The sequence below is a fragment of the Diadema antillarum genome, unplaced genomic scaffold (assembly GCF_040938485.1).
Source record: "Diadema antillarum isolate AM-2024a unplaced genomic scaffold, OU_Dant_1.0 seq00000119_RagTag, whole genome shotgun sequence".
NCBI classification, from domain to species: Eukaryota; Metazoa; Echinodermata; class Echinoidea; order Diadematoida; family Diadematidae; genus Diadema; species Diadema antillarum.
Genome location: NW_027271200.1, coordinates 1991168 through 2005551, shown reverse-complemented (window position 1 = coordinate 2005551; position 14384 = coordinate 1991168). Strand labels below are relative to the sequence as shown.

Sequence of the window (14384 nt, the reverse complement as noted above, 5' to 3'; positions counted from 1 at the left end):
TCAAATGACCCCAAATTTAAGACCATCGATGCAAAACAGTTGTAACCCTATAGATGTGCACCCACTTAAGTAATACGACTTTTTTTTTGTTAGTAAGCTCCCAGAAATGTTTAGAAACGATATTTTACTGAAACGTAAACAAGCTCTGTTCAAATGCCGTCCACGACTTCGCCCATTACAACTCTATGGGGGTGTTGCAAGAAAGTTGCAATTAATTGCAAGCTCCTTTCTTGCAACTGCAACTTGCGATTGATTGCAAGTTGCAATAGATCTATCTATTGCTAAGCTGCAATAGATATTTGCAATTAATTGCAACTCAACTTTCTTGCAATACCCCCTATGTCTTATTACATTGTATGTCATTTGACCAGAAAACCTGTAGACCTACCTGCTTATGCACAGAACGCGTAACTCCAAACAGGCTAATTAAAATCAAGCAGGATGGAATTTTCATTTTCATGTTCTTTTTTCTATTTCAGCTGTATTTATTATGCTTTCCCTTTCTTTTGTTTACAGATAACTGCTGTGAATGATGGGGGCTATGTCAGTGATCCAGCATCTACAGATTCCGTTGAAACTCCTGAAGAACGTAAATTATTTACACTCATATCACAGGCCCTTTAATGATAACACAAACATGTTTTCTGTCAATACCTATATGAGACATTATGCCCATTTAGTTGCAGATATGGTCGCGACAAACATTACTATTCTTTTTTTTTAATATGTGAAGTCTCAGAACTCCATAATTTCCATATCACTGGGCTAATTTCAGTCAGACTTCTTTGTCTCTATTGTGGATGTTCCTTAATTCATTGAAATTAACTTGAACATTGGGTGACTTTCAGCTGTATGTGTGCTAATGATTCAAGTGAAAGTATGCACATCGGTGGTAACAAATGACAGATTGAGAGCAGTTCTGTAATAACTTTATAATACAGATATATTATTATACTTATATGACTTTAAATATGTTAGTAACTCTGCAATTGACAAGACTAGCAGTAAAATCAGTGAAGAAGCATTTAATCGTTTGAGTTATGATCCAGATTTTTTCCAAAATTATTTTGAATATGATAAGGAGAATTTCTGTGTGAATTCGTGTGCAATAGGGATTTAATCATCTTCTCAGATAACCATAGATTGTACTGTCCATGTGCACATTCAAACTGGTTACAGTAGCATACACACGTTTTTAACCAGTATAGTCATTAGAAGTGAGGGCAGAACTGTTCTGGTTACCGCTTTCTTGATGCTTCCTTATAAAAGATGACACTGAATGATCAGACAGTAGAAGATTTTGTGAAAACTTGTTAAAAAAAAGAACAACAGAAATAACAATTATCATTGCTTGTGAAGTGCCAAGGATTTTTTATCGGTAGAAGACACAAAATTCAACTTATGAAAATGCAAATCAGATCAGTAAAGTAGAATTTTAGGCAGCTCTAGGCCTACTCCAAGGTAGATATCCATATATCTGTCCTTGTCCTTGATTCCCCCAACGTCCCTCGATCCACATGTGTTTCTTTCACTAGATCCCCCTCAAGCTGATCCAAATTATGACTATGGTAGTATCACAGAGCCGACAGGTGTCTCCACAACATCTTTCACTGTTACCCTTCCCGAGGATCTCTTCAGTCATGAGAACGGAGAACTGACTGTCTTCACTGTCATCATTTCAGAAATTGGTATGCGGAAACATCGCTTTTTCCAGAATACGCTCCTCATGCATAAGCTGTCGTACATAAGAGTGAATATTAATTTTGTTTTTACAATGCCCGTCTGATAATAATAATGATAAAAAAAAACCTGTTTCACTGAAATACCAAATCAGTGACTCAAGTGCTGCAAAATTTTCTACAACAGATCTCTTACATGATTTTCACCTCATTTTAGAGGCAGAAGCCCACAAGTGATGTGTGGATTATTTGTTTTTATGTGAACACTATCACAATAATACGTCACTAATTTTTCAAACCGATGAATCAAGAAATGACAGAGATTTCATATATAAATTGTGTTACTATGGAGGCCATTCCTAAATATATCTCTTGATGAGAGACTGCTGAATGTCTAATGCTAATAATTATATACATACATACGTACACGCACACGCACACACACCTGCACACAAGCGCGCGCGCACACACACTCACACACACTCACACACACGCACAAGTACACTCTGTAATTGTACAAGTCCTATACTGTACATGTCCTAAGGGGGGAATGTGCATGCGTATCTGTATCTCTTCATGAATGCACTCACCTGATCATTTTTTTTCATAACTTTGTTCATATTTTGAGTGAAAGCATTGATTTGTTTGGTGCATATTTACTGATGATGTCAAACATTGTTTGATTCTTAATTTTAGAACTAGATGCTTCAAGTGTTTCTGGAGTTGAATATACATACAACGATGCTAGGGCTATTCCTGACGGCGGAAGATATCCGCCATACATCACTATTGAAAATCAGACTTACCCATATCCCTCCAATTTTGGTGAGTACCTTTTACTGTGTAACAGTAAATCAACTAATATCTGACAATGATATAGCACATTTACATTGTGTGAGTTGTCTCCAAGGTGCCATTCCAAGGTGCATTGTGAACATGAGAAAGGGGGCAAGGAATTAGAATAGGCTGTGTAGTAGAGGACATAATTGTATTACCCGCATCATGATTGTATTGCACTTAAAGTGTCCCTATACTTTGAGTAATTATGTTCTGTCCTGATTTTACTGCAGAAATTGTCATCTTGTCCTTAGTGAAATGATGAATATGACTCTTACTGCATATTCTGTAGGCCTATTGGGGAAAGATGAGAATTAATCGGTTACAAGTATTAAATCTGTTCAAAGTAAGAAACTATTTCAACAATTTGCCCTGTGTTAACATCAAATGTAAAGCAAAATATCAAAAGGTAAGTAGTGGAATAAACTTCGCAATTTAGGTGACTTAATAGTTGATAGTTCTCCAACTGCAAAAAAAAAAAAAAGCATTGCATTAAATGTTGCTGTTCTCCTCATAAAGGACAGTGACATTTAGAATGAAAAGAGACATAGCATCAAACACAAGATGTGTGGTTTCATGAGTTTAATAGGTATAAAAAATCTCATTCAATTAGATGGTGCAGTTTTAGTTCAGATGGGGCTGCAAACTTCCAACTTTGTGTGTGCGTGTGTCTTGGTCTTGGTCTTAATATGGCTGAGATATCCAAATAGAGATCCAAATAGAATGCGACAGGCCACGACTTTTATCAGGATCTCTTTGTTTTACCTTGTTTATGAGTATCTCGGTCATTTCCAAACTGATTTTCATCAAATAAACTTTCAATTCCCCTTAGAATTATATGATCTTCAATATTTCAGAGTGGTTTCCGAATATCTCGCAAAACGTTAAAAACTGAATCCTCACCTCGAACAATACTATACCATCCCTTTATCTTGTGCCATTGGCCATGGATGTGGTACGTCTACTGAGAAACCTTGGTCTTGGTCTTAAAAGAATGACCTTATTCTCTGAGCCACAAGAAGGTTCTTACCCATAAGGTTAAAAAGCTCAGCTGTACCTTCATGTCGCACATGCTCAGGGAGTCGCAAGAGGCGAGCTACAGCACAACTGGACGTCGGTCAGGTGGACATTGGTGTGGAATCGTGCCCCACTGGTACCACTGGCTACTGCAATGGGCCACTGAAAGATGACACAGAATACTAGTAAGTCACTTATTGCCAAGCTTCTTTTTTGCATCAGTATTCAATGATTCTGCCAAAACCTTGACCTAGTTATAAAGTTAGCAATTTCTTATAGTTAGATTCCAGACATCTATGCCGATCTCCGAACAATTAAAGCAAAGGAAGGATTAAACAGATGCCCCAGTACTAACTGATCAGCTGGTTCTCACTGGCAAGGCAATATTTAGTCAAGGTCTTGATGTCTTCGCCCTGGGACATATCTATAAGTGTTTGTTTCTTGTTTGTTAGTTAGTTAGTTAGTTAGTTTGTTTGTTTGTTTTTCACAATACTTTGAATGATCAATATAATTTAAATCTGAAGATTCAACAAATTTTTAGATTTTCGAGCAATAGCTAAAATCGCGCTTTTAGTGGGAAGGTATATCTTATATGTGTTTGTTTGTTTGTTTGTTTGTTTGGGGTTTTTTGGTGTTTTTTGTCAATGATTACAAAGCAACAGTTTGTTCCAACTCTACCAATGTGAGTCTATAACAATCACAGACATATAGAGTATACAATAAATGATGAAAGTCAGTCAGTGTTCTAAGTTGACAAGTAAATCTGTTCCATGAGGTTGAATCTTATGGCAATTTTGTAATGGCGTAATATTCTCATTTGCTTTCTTTTTGAAAGAAACACACTTTTTGTGGTGACTGACAATGGTGTATTTAAAAAGGTGAAAATGTTGCTGGGCTGCATTGCTTGTATAACCTAAAAAAAAGGCCTAGTGATCTTCAGAAACACCAAGTAAACTGTTGATGTCATTCTCTGTTTATTTTTCACAGCTACGCCTTCAGGGCTTACAATGGTGCGGGAGCTGTCAATTCAGCGACATTTGGCCCCGTCGCAACAGGTGAGGCTCATTGGTGAGGCGTTAATTTTTTAGAAATGGACTCCTCACTTATCGTCTAAGGGAAGGGGACACGCGGTGGTTCTTTGTTTACATTGCTTTGAAGTTCTTTGTTAACACTGTATGCAAGACAGTATGTATAAATGATGCTATATTGGTACGAACATACGCGTACAGACAAAAACACACTAAAGGAGGGTGAGGAACAATGTAGTGGAGGAGTTAGAGCTTGTGGGGGAGGGGGTAGTATAGATGTTGGCAGTCTTGGGCGCCAACGTGTGTGCTCACCCGGTCACTGCTCAGGGACGGAACAGATTTAACGCTGTCAATTGTGACAATGACCCTGAGTTGACTGGAGGTAATAAGAGTAGAGGAGATTGTTATTGATTTGGTAATATCTTTCTTTGTATTTGCTTTTTACACTTTTTTACACTGTTTTTTTTTTGTGTAAAATATGTTTATATGTGTGTTAATAAATCAGTTGCAGAGCAATGAATACAATACATGTTGTAAACATAATCTAAATGGAGTCTCCATTCATGTGGTGAGGTGATATGATGTTTGATTGTAATGTTCAGAAAATGTGTGCATCTTAGTCTAAAAACTTGAAAACAATATCTGCAGTATTTTAAAGATATTGATTTCTTTATGTGTTAGCTATATAGATAGATAAATAGATAGATAGATAGATAGATAGACAGATAGATAGATAGATAAAGAAATAGATATATCAATGCAGTTGTCATGGAATGTGTATATGCATTTTTATTCTTGTGCCTGGTTTGAGCAGCTGCCCCCAACGGTCTACTCATCGGAGCAGCTGTGGGCATACCATTGGCTGTAATAGGGATCATAGCCATCACGGTGTGCATAGTAAGGAGGACAAAGAAGACGCCAGACAGTGACCTAACTGCGGCTAAAACAGATGACATAGCTCTACAGGAGGGCAGATACTCAGACCGTGGCGTAGCCGATAATGAAGAGGTATAAAGAGCCACCTTTCCCATGATGACAAAAATATTGATAACATTTCTGTTAGTTGTAGTTCGGATAATTATAATAGTAATGATGATAATGATACCACTACTACTACTACTACTACTACTAATAATAATAAAATCAAAAATAATAATGATAATAATAGTAGTAGTAATAATAATAACAGTAATGATAATAATAATATTATTATGGGTCTAATAACAATAACAGTAAAGTAGTAATGATAAACGACAATAATGATGATCTCGTCAACCCATTGGTGTAGCCTCTTTTCTGGTAAGTAGCAAATAGGTCACAAATGGACCTGCCATTATCATTAACCATGCACTGTCAGGTCTAAACAGCTAACAGGTCGAACTTCTCAGACTAAAGGAACATTAATTACTTTTGGTAAAACATCTATAGTCTAGATAGGAAGAGTGTAAGTACTGTGCTGTAGACTTTTTCTATGGCCTTTGCACTATTGCTAACACTGACTAAAAGCGCAAGGTCCTAGATCTGCATGCAACTAAATGTGATTTTATCATTCATGATCCGGCCAAGAAACCCAAACATCACTCTCCCTTAATATTCAGCACTAAGTACTTCTGTTACTTACTTGGACCAAGGACGTTGCCTCTCACACCTCCCAGATTGGAACCAATGGTAGTTTGCTCATCGGCTGTCATCTGTGCAAAATGATATAATGTTTCGGCTTCTGCGACCAAAGCCCTTTTTATTGGTTGTGATTTGTGATTGTCATACCAAATGCTGGTAGCAAAATCCTGTAATTCATAGGTGTGATTAACAATATTTTGACGTGGCTCCAAACGCCCTCTCGCTGTTACGGAAGCTTGTAAGTGCTATAAAGAAGACAAGATAATTCCCCAACTTCTCGGGTCCGAGAAAGAAAGAAGTTCGGCGAGCTGTGAGATGTCGTCTTCTGGACATCTCGGATCCAACATGAAGGCGAGATAAGAGTGTGAGATCTCGTCTTTTTGGACGCGAGAAGTTAAGAAAACAAGATCTGTCGGCGTGCCTTCTCAACTCCTCAGACTCGAGAAGTTGAGAGAACAAGATCTCAGAAGTTGCTAACGGGCAAGAAAACAATATTTCTTATTTTCCCTTCTTACCTTCTTGAACCTGTGAAGTCGAGAAGGTAATGTATCGGATATCATCTCCTCGCCTCCTCGCCTTCTTGATGGCTGACCTCACAATCCCTCATGATGACCCTCTGCTTGCTTCTCTTGCAATCATTATACAGCAAAAGGGCCTTTGTCAAAGGCTAGTCTAGTTCCTCAGCTACTACTATACACGGTGATCTATTTTGTTTTATGTTCCATGCCATTTTGATTTAATATGGAAACAAATGCCCGAATAGCTAACAAGCCTATTGTGCCAACTCCATGTATTACAGTGAACCTGCATGACGATGATACCATATTCCATAGGTTTATTTTACTTTCACCGTTTTCGTGAAGAATATACTTAAAAGCTTTACCAGAAAGAATACAAAAAAAAATCTGAAATGTTATGTGTTTTACTATAATAGACAATTTCTCAAGAGGTTATAACAAAATATAGCTACACATTCCATCCAGTTTATCACAGAAGATATCGATAAAAAAACCCCAAATGAACGATTCAAATTGTTGTTTAAACCTGAGTTTGTAGCTAGTCTTCATTAAAAAATTACCCGATACCAGTTACATGCAAATTACCTTCTTTTTGTGCTTTAGAGAGCGATGTATGAGGACATTTCTAACAAGCCGTACATGCCACTTGTTCTACCGGATCAGCCGGCAAGCCGTGTGGGCGTAATAAATACTGCTGCTGGAACGGAGGTAAGTCGTTCATCTAAATCACAGACATGTTTGTTTGTATGTGTATGCAGGGAGGTGGACCTCCCTGGTGTATGTATGTATGTATGTATGTATGTATGTATGAAAAAATAGGCATCATGTATGCATGCATGCATGTGTGTTTGTGATATGATTTTTCTTCTTCTTACGTATTAATATACGATATGCATCTCTACAAGGCAGTTTCCTGACTCATTTTTTTGTCGTGTGTCCACGTGATATTTCTGTGCAATATCAGAGCATATTCGACGCAACACCAAAGTCTCCATATAGTCTACAATAAACGATATTAAACTGGCCGCAAGATAAAATAATATTTTGCCTAGTCTGTTGCGCATGCGCAAAGCATCGAAGATCAAGTGTGTGGCATCAGCTAAGCACTCTATGTCAGAAGTGTTAACCAACCTGTTATGTCAACTTCATATTTTGCAATGAATCTGCATGGAGATGACAGACAAACTGTCTCTCCGTGAGTGTATTTTACGTTCACTGCTTTCTTGCAGTATTTGCTTTGCAACTCTGCTAGAAAAAGAAAATATCAAGGAATGTTCAAAATTGAGTTTCATTATGATAGGCAATATCTTTTCTTACACACAGTTGAAGTCAACAAAATGCTGTATTCTCAATTTCCGGTGTCACTACAGTGAAAGAAGAAAAAAAAAAACCCTCATTCCAATCATCGCCCAAACATAAGTATGCCTAGGTTATCATCAATAACAAGTTGCCGGATGCCAATAACATGCGAATTAATTTCTTTTGTGTTTTAGGGCGGGAAACATATATATGAGGACATCTCTGACAAGTCCTACATGCCACTTGCCTTCCCAAACAAGCAGGCAAGCCGTATGGGCGCAATGAATGTTGCTGCAATTGAACCGGAGACAAGTCATTCATCATACAGTCATGTATGTATGTATGTATGTATGTATGTAACTATGTATGTATGTATGTATGTATAGATATGCATAATTGTTCGTGTGTTAATATTTGTAGGCATATACTGTTTATATGTGCGCATATGTCTGTACACTTGTGTATTGTGTGCATGATGTGTGTGTGTGTGTGTGTGCGTGTGTGCGTGTTTAATGACGTATGTATTTGGGCTTACATATTCAATTGACAGTAATATCATCATGAAAACACTGAATTTGTGGACTCTGAAAACTGAGTGTAATGATGTGGGATACGGATGAATCATATAAAGTTCACTTCTATTGGCAGCAACAGCAACCGAATTGAAATTAGTACACAAACATTTTTACACAAACAAATAATGTGTAAATACATGTACAATGTAAATGTGTGTTGTCGTTACTTTTTTTCTGTGTGTGAAAATCATTATTAGAGAGTTAAGCTAGAGCGTCAGAAGTATATATGTTGGGATTGAGGGATATAAAATTCATCGATCTTTTGGATGACATGTATTCCTGAATTTGCAGCTCTGTGTTTGTAAGAATTGCAAGATTTACAAATATTTGTATTTAATTTATCAGACTTAATACATAATGTACATTGCTATTGTGACAATAATCTTTCCAGCATTTTGGAAAAGCAGTGTGAGTGTGAAATTTATTGACATTTTAAACATATGATTAAAGAAATTCGCATCTCTGTGTTTGTATAATAGGAATTTGAAAATGTATAATGTAAAAATGATACCATGTTGAATTGTTTTCCTTACCTGTATCCCCCCCCCCCCCCGAAACAAAATGAAAGAATCTTTATAATGTATACGTGATATACATGCATATAAACATATATATACTTTTATGACATTATCTTGCAGGGAAGTGAATACTTTGAACCTGATCCCGAGGATCATGCTTATGCAAAGGAAATTCTTCTGTATCATTCTCGTCGGACTGAACGATCCGTAAAGAATTCTGAGGTATATAGGTCATCTGATTTCTTGCAAATTTCATGTCACGTGTCTTTTCGTGACGACTTGTAGTAAAACTCAGGCAAAACATCACAATTTCATCGATAGCAGAGATACTCTTGAAAACTGAATATTTCAGTATTAGTTTGCTTACTTTGTAGCAGAATATTACAAACGGGCTTCACAAATAAAATGAAAGTCTGCATCCTTAATCCGTAAATTGGTTTACATGATTATTATCATAATTATTCAAGGATATAAGGATAGGCCTCTAAACAACGGCGTAGCCAGGATTTCATCTTAGGGGGGGGGGGCGGTTAGTCTGCGAGGGAGCGAAGCGACCGAGCCCGAGAGAGCGGAGCGAGCGAGGGGGGGGGGGAGGGTGTGGGAGGGGGGTATCCCCCCTCCCACGGTAAGAACCTTTTGCATTTTGATGTTGTAAATGGTGCAATTTGATGCATGTTTTTGCGCGTTATATCGACGTGAAACAGTCCCACTTGTTTAAGGTAGCAGTTTATTTTGATGTAGATTATTATTGAACAATTTGCCTATAAAATGCTATAAGTTAAATACACTTCTTGTATTAATGTTTTTCACTGAATATCATGGACGCGACTGAACCCGAGCAAGCTGAGCGAGTGAAGGGGGAGGGGAGGGTGTGGGAAGGGTGTGTCCCCCTCCCACGGTGAGAACTTTTTGCATTTTGATGTTGTAAATGGTGCAATTTGATGCATGTTTTTGCGCGTTATATCGACGTGAAACAGTCCCACTTGTTTAAGGTAGCAGTTTATTTTGATGTAGATTATTATTGAACAATTTGCCTATAAAATGCTATAAGTTAAATACACTTCTTGTATTAATTCTTTTCACTGAACATCATGGACGCGACTGAACCCGAGCGAGCGGAGCGAGTGAAGGGGGAGGGGAGGGTGTGGGAGGGGTGTGTCCCCCTCCCACGGTGAGAACTTTTTGCATTTTGATGTAGCAAATGGTGCAATTTGATGCATGTTTTTGCGTGTTTTAACGAGTTGAAACAGTCCCACTTGTTTAAGGTTGCAGTATATTTTGATGTAGATTATCATTGAATAATTTGCCTATAATAATATGGTATAATTTAAATACACTTCTTGAATTACTTCTTTTCACTGAATATCATGAACGCGACTGAACCCGAGCGAGCGGAGCGAGCGAGGGGGGAGGGGAGGGTGTGGGAGGAGGTGTCCCCCTCCCACGGTAAGAACTTTTTGCATTTTGTTGTTGTAAATGGTGCAATTAGATGCATGTTTTTGCGCGTTTTATCGACGTGAAATAGTCCCACTTGTTTAACGTAGCAGTTTTAGTGTACATTATTATTGAACAATTTGCCTATAAAATGGTATACGTTAAATACACTTCTTGTATTAATTCTTTTCACTGAATATCATGAACGCGACTGAACCCGAGCGAGTGGAGCGAGTGAAGGGGGAGGGGAGGGTGTGGGAGGGGGGTGTCCCCCCTCCCACGGTGAGAATTTTTGCATTTTGATGTTGCAAATGGTGCAATTTGATGCATGTTTTTGCGTGTTTTAACGAGTTGAAACAGTCCCACTTGTTTAAGGTTGCAGTATATTTTGATGTAGATTATCATTGAACAATTTGCCTATATAATGGTATAATTTAAATACACTTCTTGTATTAATTCTTTTCACTGAATATCATGAACGCGACTGAACCCGAGCGAGCAGAGCGAGCGAGGGGGAGGGGAGGGGGTGTACCCCCTCCCACGGTGAGAACTTTTTGCATTTTGATGTTGCAAATGGTGCAATTTGATGCATGTTTTTGCGTGTTTTAACGAGATGAAACAGTCCCACTTGTTTAAAGTTGCAGTATAATTTAGTGTAGATTATTATTGAACAATTTGCCTATAAAATGGTATCATTTAAATAATCTTCTTGTATTAATTCTTACACTGAATATCATGAACACTGTCTGTTCAGCAGTCAAACAGAAAAAGCATGCACACGAGGGTGTAGATAGGGGCATATCCCCTCCCACACGAAGGTGATTTTGCGTTTTCAGACCTGAAATTCAGCGATCTGTTGCAAATTTTTGGTGTAATACTTTTTCATCGAAGTGATAAAATCACGGAATGTAGCTCTTATTCCGAATGTGCACCATCTGTGTGTATGTATAAAGTCTAGTGAGGTATATAGAGGAAGGGGGATTCCTCCTCCTGCTCGCGGAGCTTTTGCGTTTTTAGAATTGAAATAGAGCGATCTGGGTATAGCCACAGTCTATACTTCTATGCATGGTGGAAGGGGGGGGGGGGGAGGGGCGGGGGAGCAGGGAGAAGGCGTGGGCGAGTGTTATCCCCACCCTTCCCTTCCGATCGAGCTTTTGCCTTTTTAAGGTTGAAATTGAGATATCTCATCTACGCATTTTTGATGGAATCAACATTTGGGAAATCACACACACACACACACACACACACACAAACTGATTGGGGGGGGGGGCTGAGGGAGGAAAGGGTCGATTAAAAGGGGAAATTCCCCTTATACATGAGGGAACCTTGAGTTTTCGGAATATAAGTGATAAGTCTTGTGCACTCAGAATTATTCATAATTTTTTGTAAATCTAAAAAGTGTACTAAGCTAGGGAAAGAGGCACAGAGGGGGCCGGGTTTGGGAGGGGGTATCCCCCTCCCAAGCACGAGAGATTTTGCATATTTTGAATTGAAATTCAACGATCTGGTGCACACTTTGAGTGAAATATTCAAAAAATATCTTATTTGATGAAAGGTTGCAAAGGAGACCCGCTTCATGTGCATGCATATACAGTATACGCGCATTTTTTTTTCCGCCTCCCAAATCCCCGGTCCAAATCTTAGGGGGGGCGATCGCCCCCATCGCCCCCCCCCCCCCCCTGGCTACGCCAGTGCCTCTAAACAAGGTATTTTATTGTCTGTTAAAATGAATACAGATTTACGTCATGAAAGAAATTCAATATTTGTGATATTTTCTAGCTATATCATGTGGTTTGTGCACCGTAACTGTATACACGTACACTTTTAAAACATTTTCCGGGTCAGATAAATGACCCCATTCAGAGTCATAAATTGGGTCAGGGTGACCCCATTCCGGGTCTTAATGACCGAATTCCAAGTAATTTTTGACCCGGAACGGGATGTGACCCAAACGAACCCAGTTCCGGGTCAGTTCTGACCCTGATTTTTGTCGAGCCCACCGAGGGAAGACTAAGGGATCGCCTGCGGCGTCTGTCCGTCCGTCGTCCGTCCGTCCGTACATCGTCTGTCCGTAACGCTACAAAAACTTCAATAACTCTTTACTCTGGGCTTCAATTGCAATCAAACTTCGAGGGAAGAGGGGTCATACAAACTTTCACATTTTACCATATATGAAGGTCACCTCAAGGTCAAAGCTCACAGGCAGGGGTCAATGAACTTTAGGGCCCAATGTTAAGTTTTTATGGCGCGTTTCTATTATATATAGGTCATAACTTTTGATCCATAACTCCATTTATGACTAAACTTGGATGGTAGATGTCCCTTGGGGAGTGGATGGTCACCACAAGTTCGAAGGTCACAAGCAGGGGTCAACGAACTTTTAGAGCCCAATGTTAAGTTTTTATGGCACGTTTCTATTATGGGTCATAACTTTTGATCCATAGGTCCGTTTGTGACCACACTTGGATGGTAGATGTCCTTTGGGGAGTGGATGGTCACTACAAGGTCAAAGGTCACAGGCAGAGGTCAAAGAAATTTAAGGGCCCAATGTTAATTTTTATGGCACGTTTCCTTTTTGCCATAAATTTTTACCCTTTTATATCTCTTTTTATCTGTTATATCTCTTTTTTTTTAATCTGTTATATCCCATTCGCGTACAATTTCTTGTACGCGAATGGGCGAGACACATGCACTTTTGTAGAGTGTACATCCGGCATAGTGTCCAGCTTTATGCCTTTATCTCAATTATTGATTTGTTACAGGGGAGTAACTACATCGAACTTGACCCAGAGCCAAGCGCAGCAACAACGGCAAAATCTACGGGAAATAGATTCACATATCCTAACGTCACGGTCGGTACCAAATATTTGCATTTTCTGTCTGTATTTCTTTGACAATTAGTGTTATTTTCTCTCGTTCTCGCTACTTAATGATAATACATGACATTGTATAAGTAATAGCTTTCCGTTCAAGTTTTGTGAGGCAAGAACAGCAACTGGTTTCTACAGTTTTTATGCCTCCTCCACAAAGTGGTGCCGGAGGCATTATGTTTTCGGGTTGTCCGTCCGTCCGTCCGTCCTTCCGTCCGTCCGTAATAAATTTTGTGGACAGGGTAACCATCAAAACCTTTTAAGGTATCCTAATGAAACTTGGCATGTACGTGTATTAGGGGGTGAAGTTGTGCCTATCAACTTTTGGGTGGACATGGTCAAGGTCAAAGGTCAAAAGGTCAAGGTCAAATACGTAAAATTTCACTATTTCCTCCATATCTATGTAATGCCAGAAGATATTTCCTTGAAACTAATTGTATACATGTATTACCCAATTAAGATTCTCTGGTGAAAGTTTCGGGTCATGAGGTCAAAGGTCAAAGGTCAAAAGGTCAAGTTAAAATATTAAAAGTTCACTTTTTTCTTCGTACCTTGGAAATTGTTCAAGGTATCTTCATGGAACATAGTACAAGTTGTTGTATATATACATGTACTGACTGGCAGTGATTATGTAGAGAATCTAGGGTTCATAGGGTGAAAGGTCAGGGGTCAATGGTCAAGTGCAACACTTCAAAATTTTACTATTTCCCTCATATTTATGCAATGCCAGCAGGATTTTTTTTGACACTTGGTGTATGCATGTATAACCTAATATAGATTATCTGGAAATTTTCTTTTTCTCTTTTTTTTTGTTGGTTTGCCTCAAAGGTCAAAAGGTCAAAGATCAAGGGAAAGTGCTGAACTAACTTTTTCCTCCATATCTCAGAAGTGGCTCAAGTTATCTTGAAACTGACTACATATTTATGCATGTTCTGCCTGACAGTGATTATCCTATGAATTTTAGGGTCAAAGGCCAGATGAAAATGGTT

General features: G+C 38.6%; 1 protein-coding gene across 1 annotated transcript in view; it reads left to right on the top strand.

Annotated features, from left to right (window-relative positions):
• Window positions 1-5575, top strand: part of LOC139727139 (receptor-type tyrosine-protein phosphatase beta-like) — a 59532-nt gene extending 53957 nt beyond the window's left edge. The window contains exons 23-27 of the mRNA XM_071638119.1: window positions 517-589; window positions 1536-1688; window positions 3595-3718; window positions 4521-4588; window positions 5376-5575. Coding sequence (XP_071494220.1) covers window positions 517-589; window positions 1536-1688; window positions 3595-3718; window positions 4521-4588; window positions 5376-5575 — 618 coding nt within the window. The remainder of the gene's footprint in view (window positions 1-516; window positions 590-1535; window positions 1689-3594; window positions 3719-4520; window positions 4589-5375) is intronic.
• The last annotated feature ends 8809 nt before the right edge of the window (window positions 5576-14384 follow it).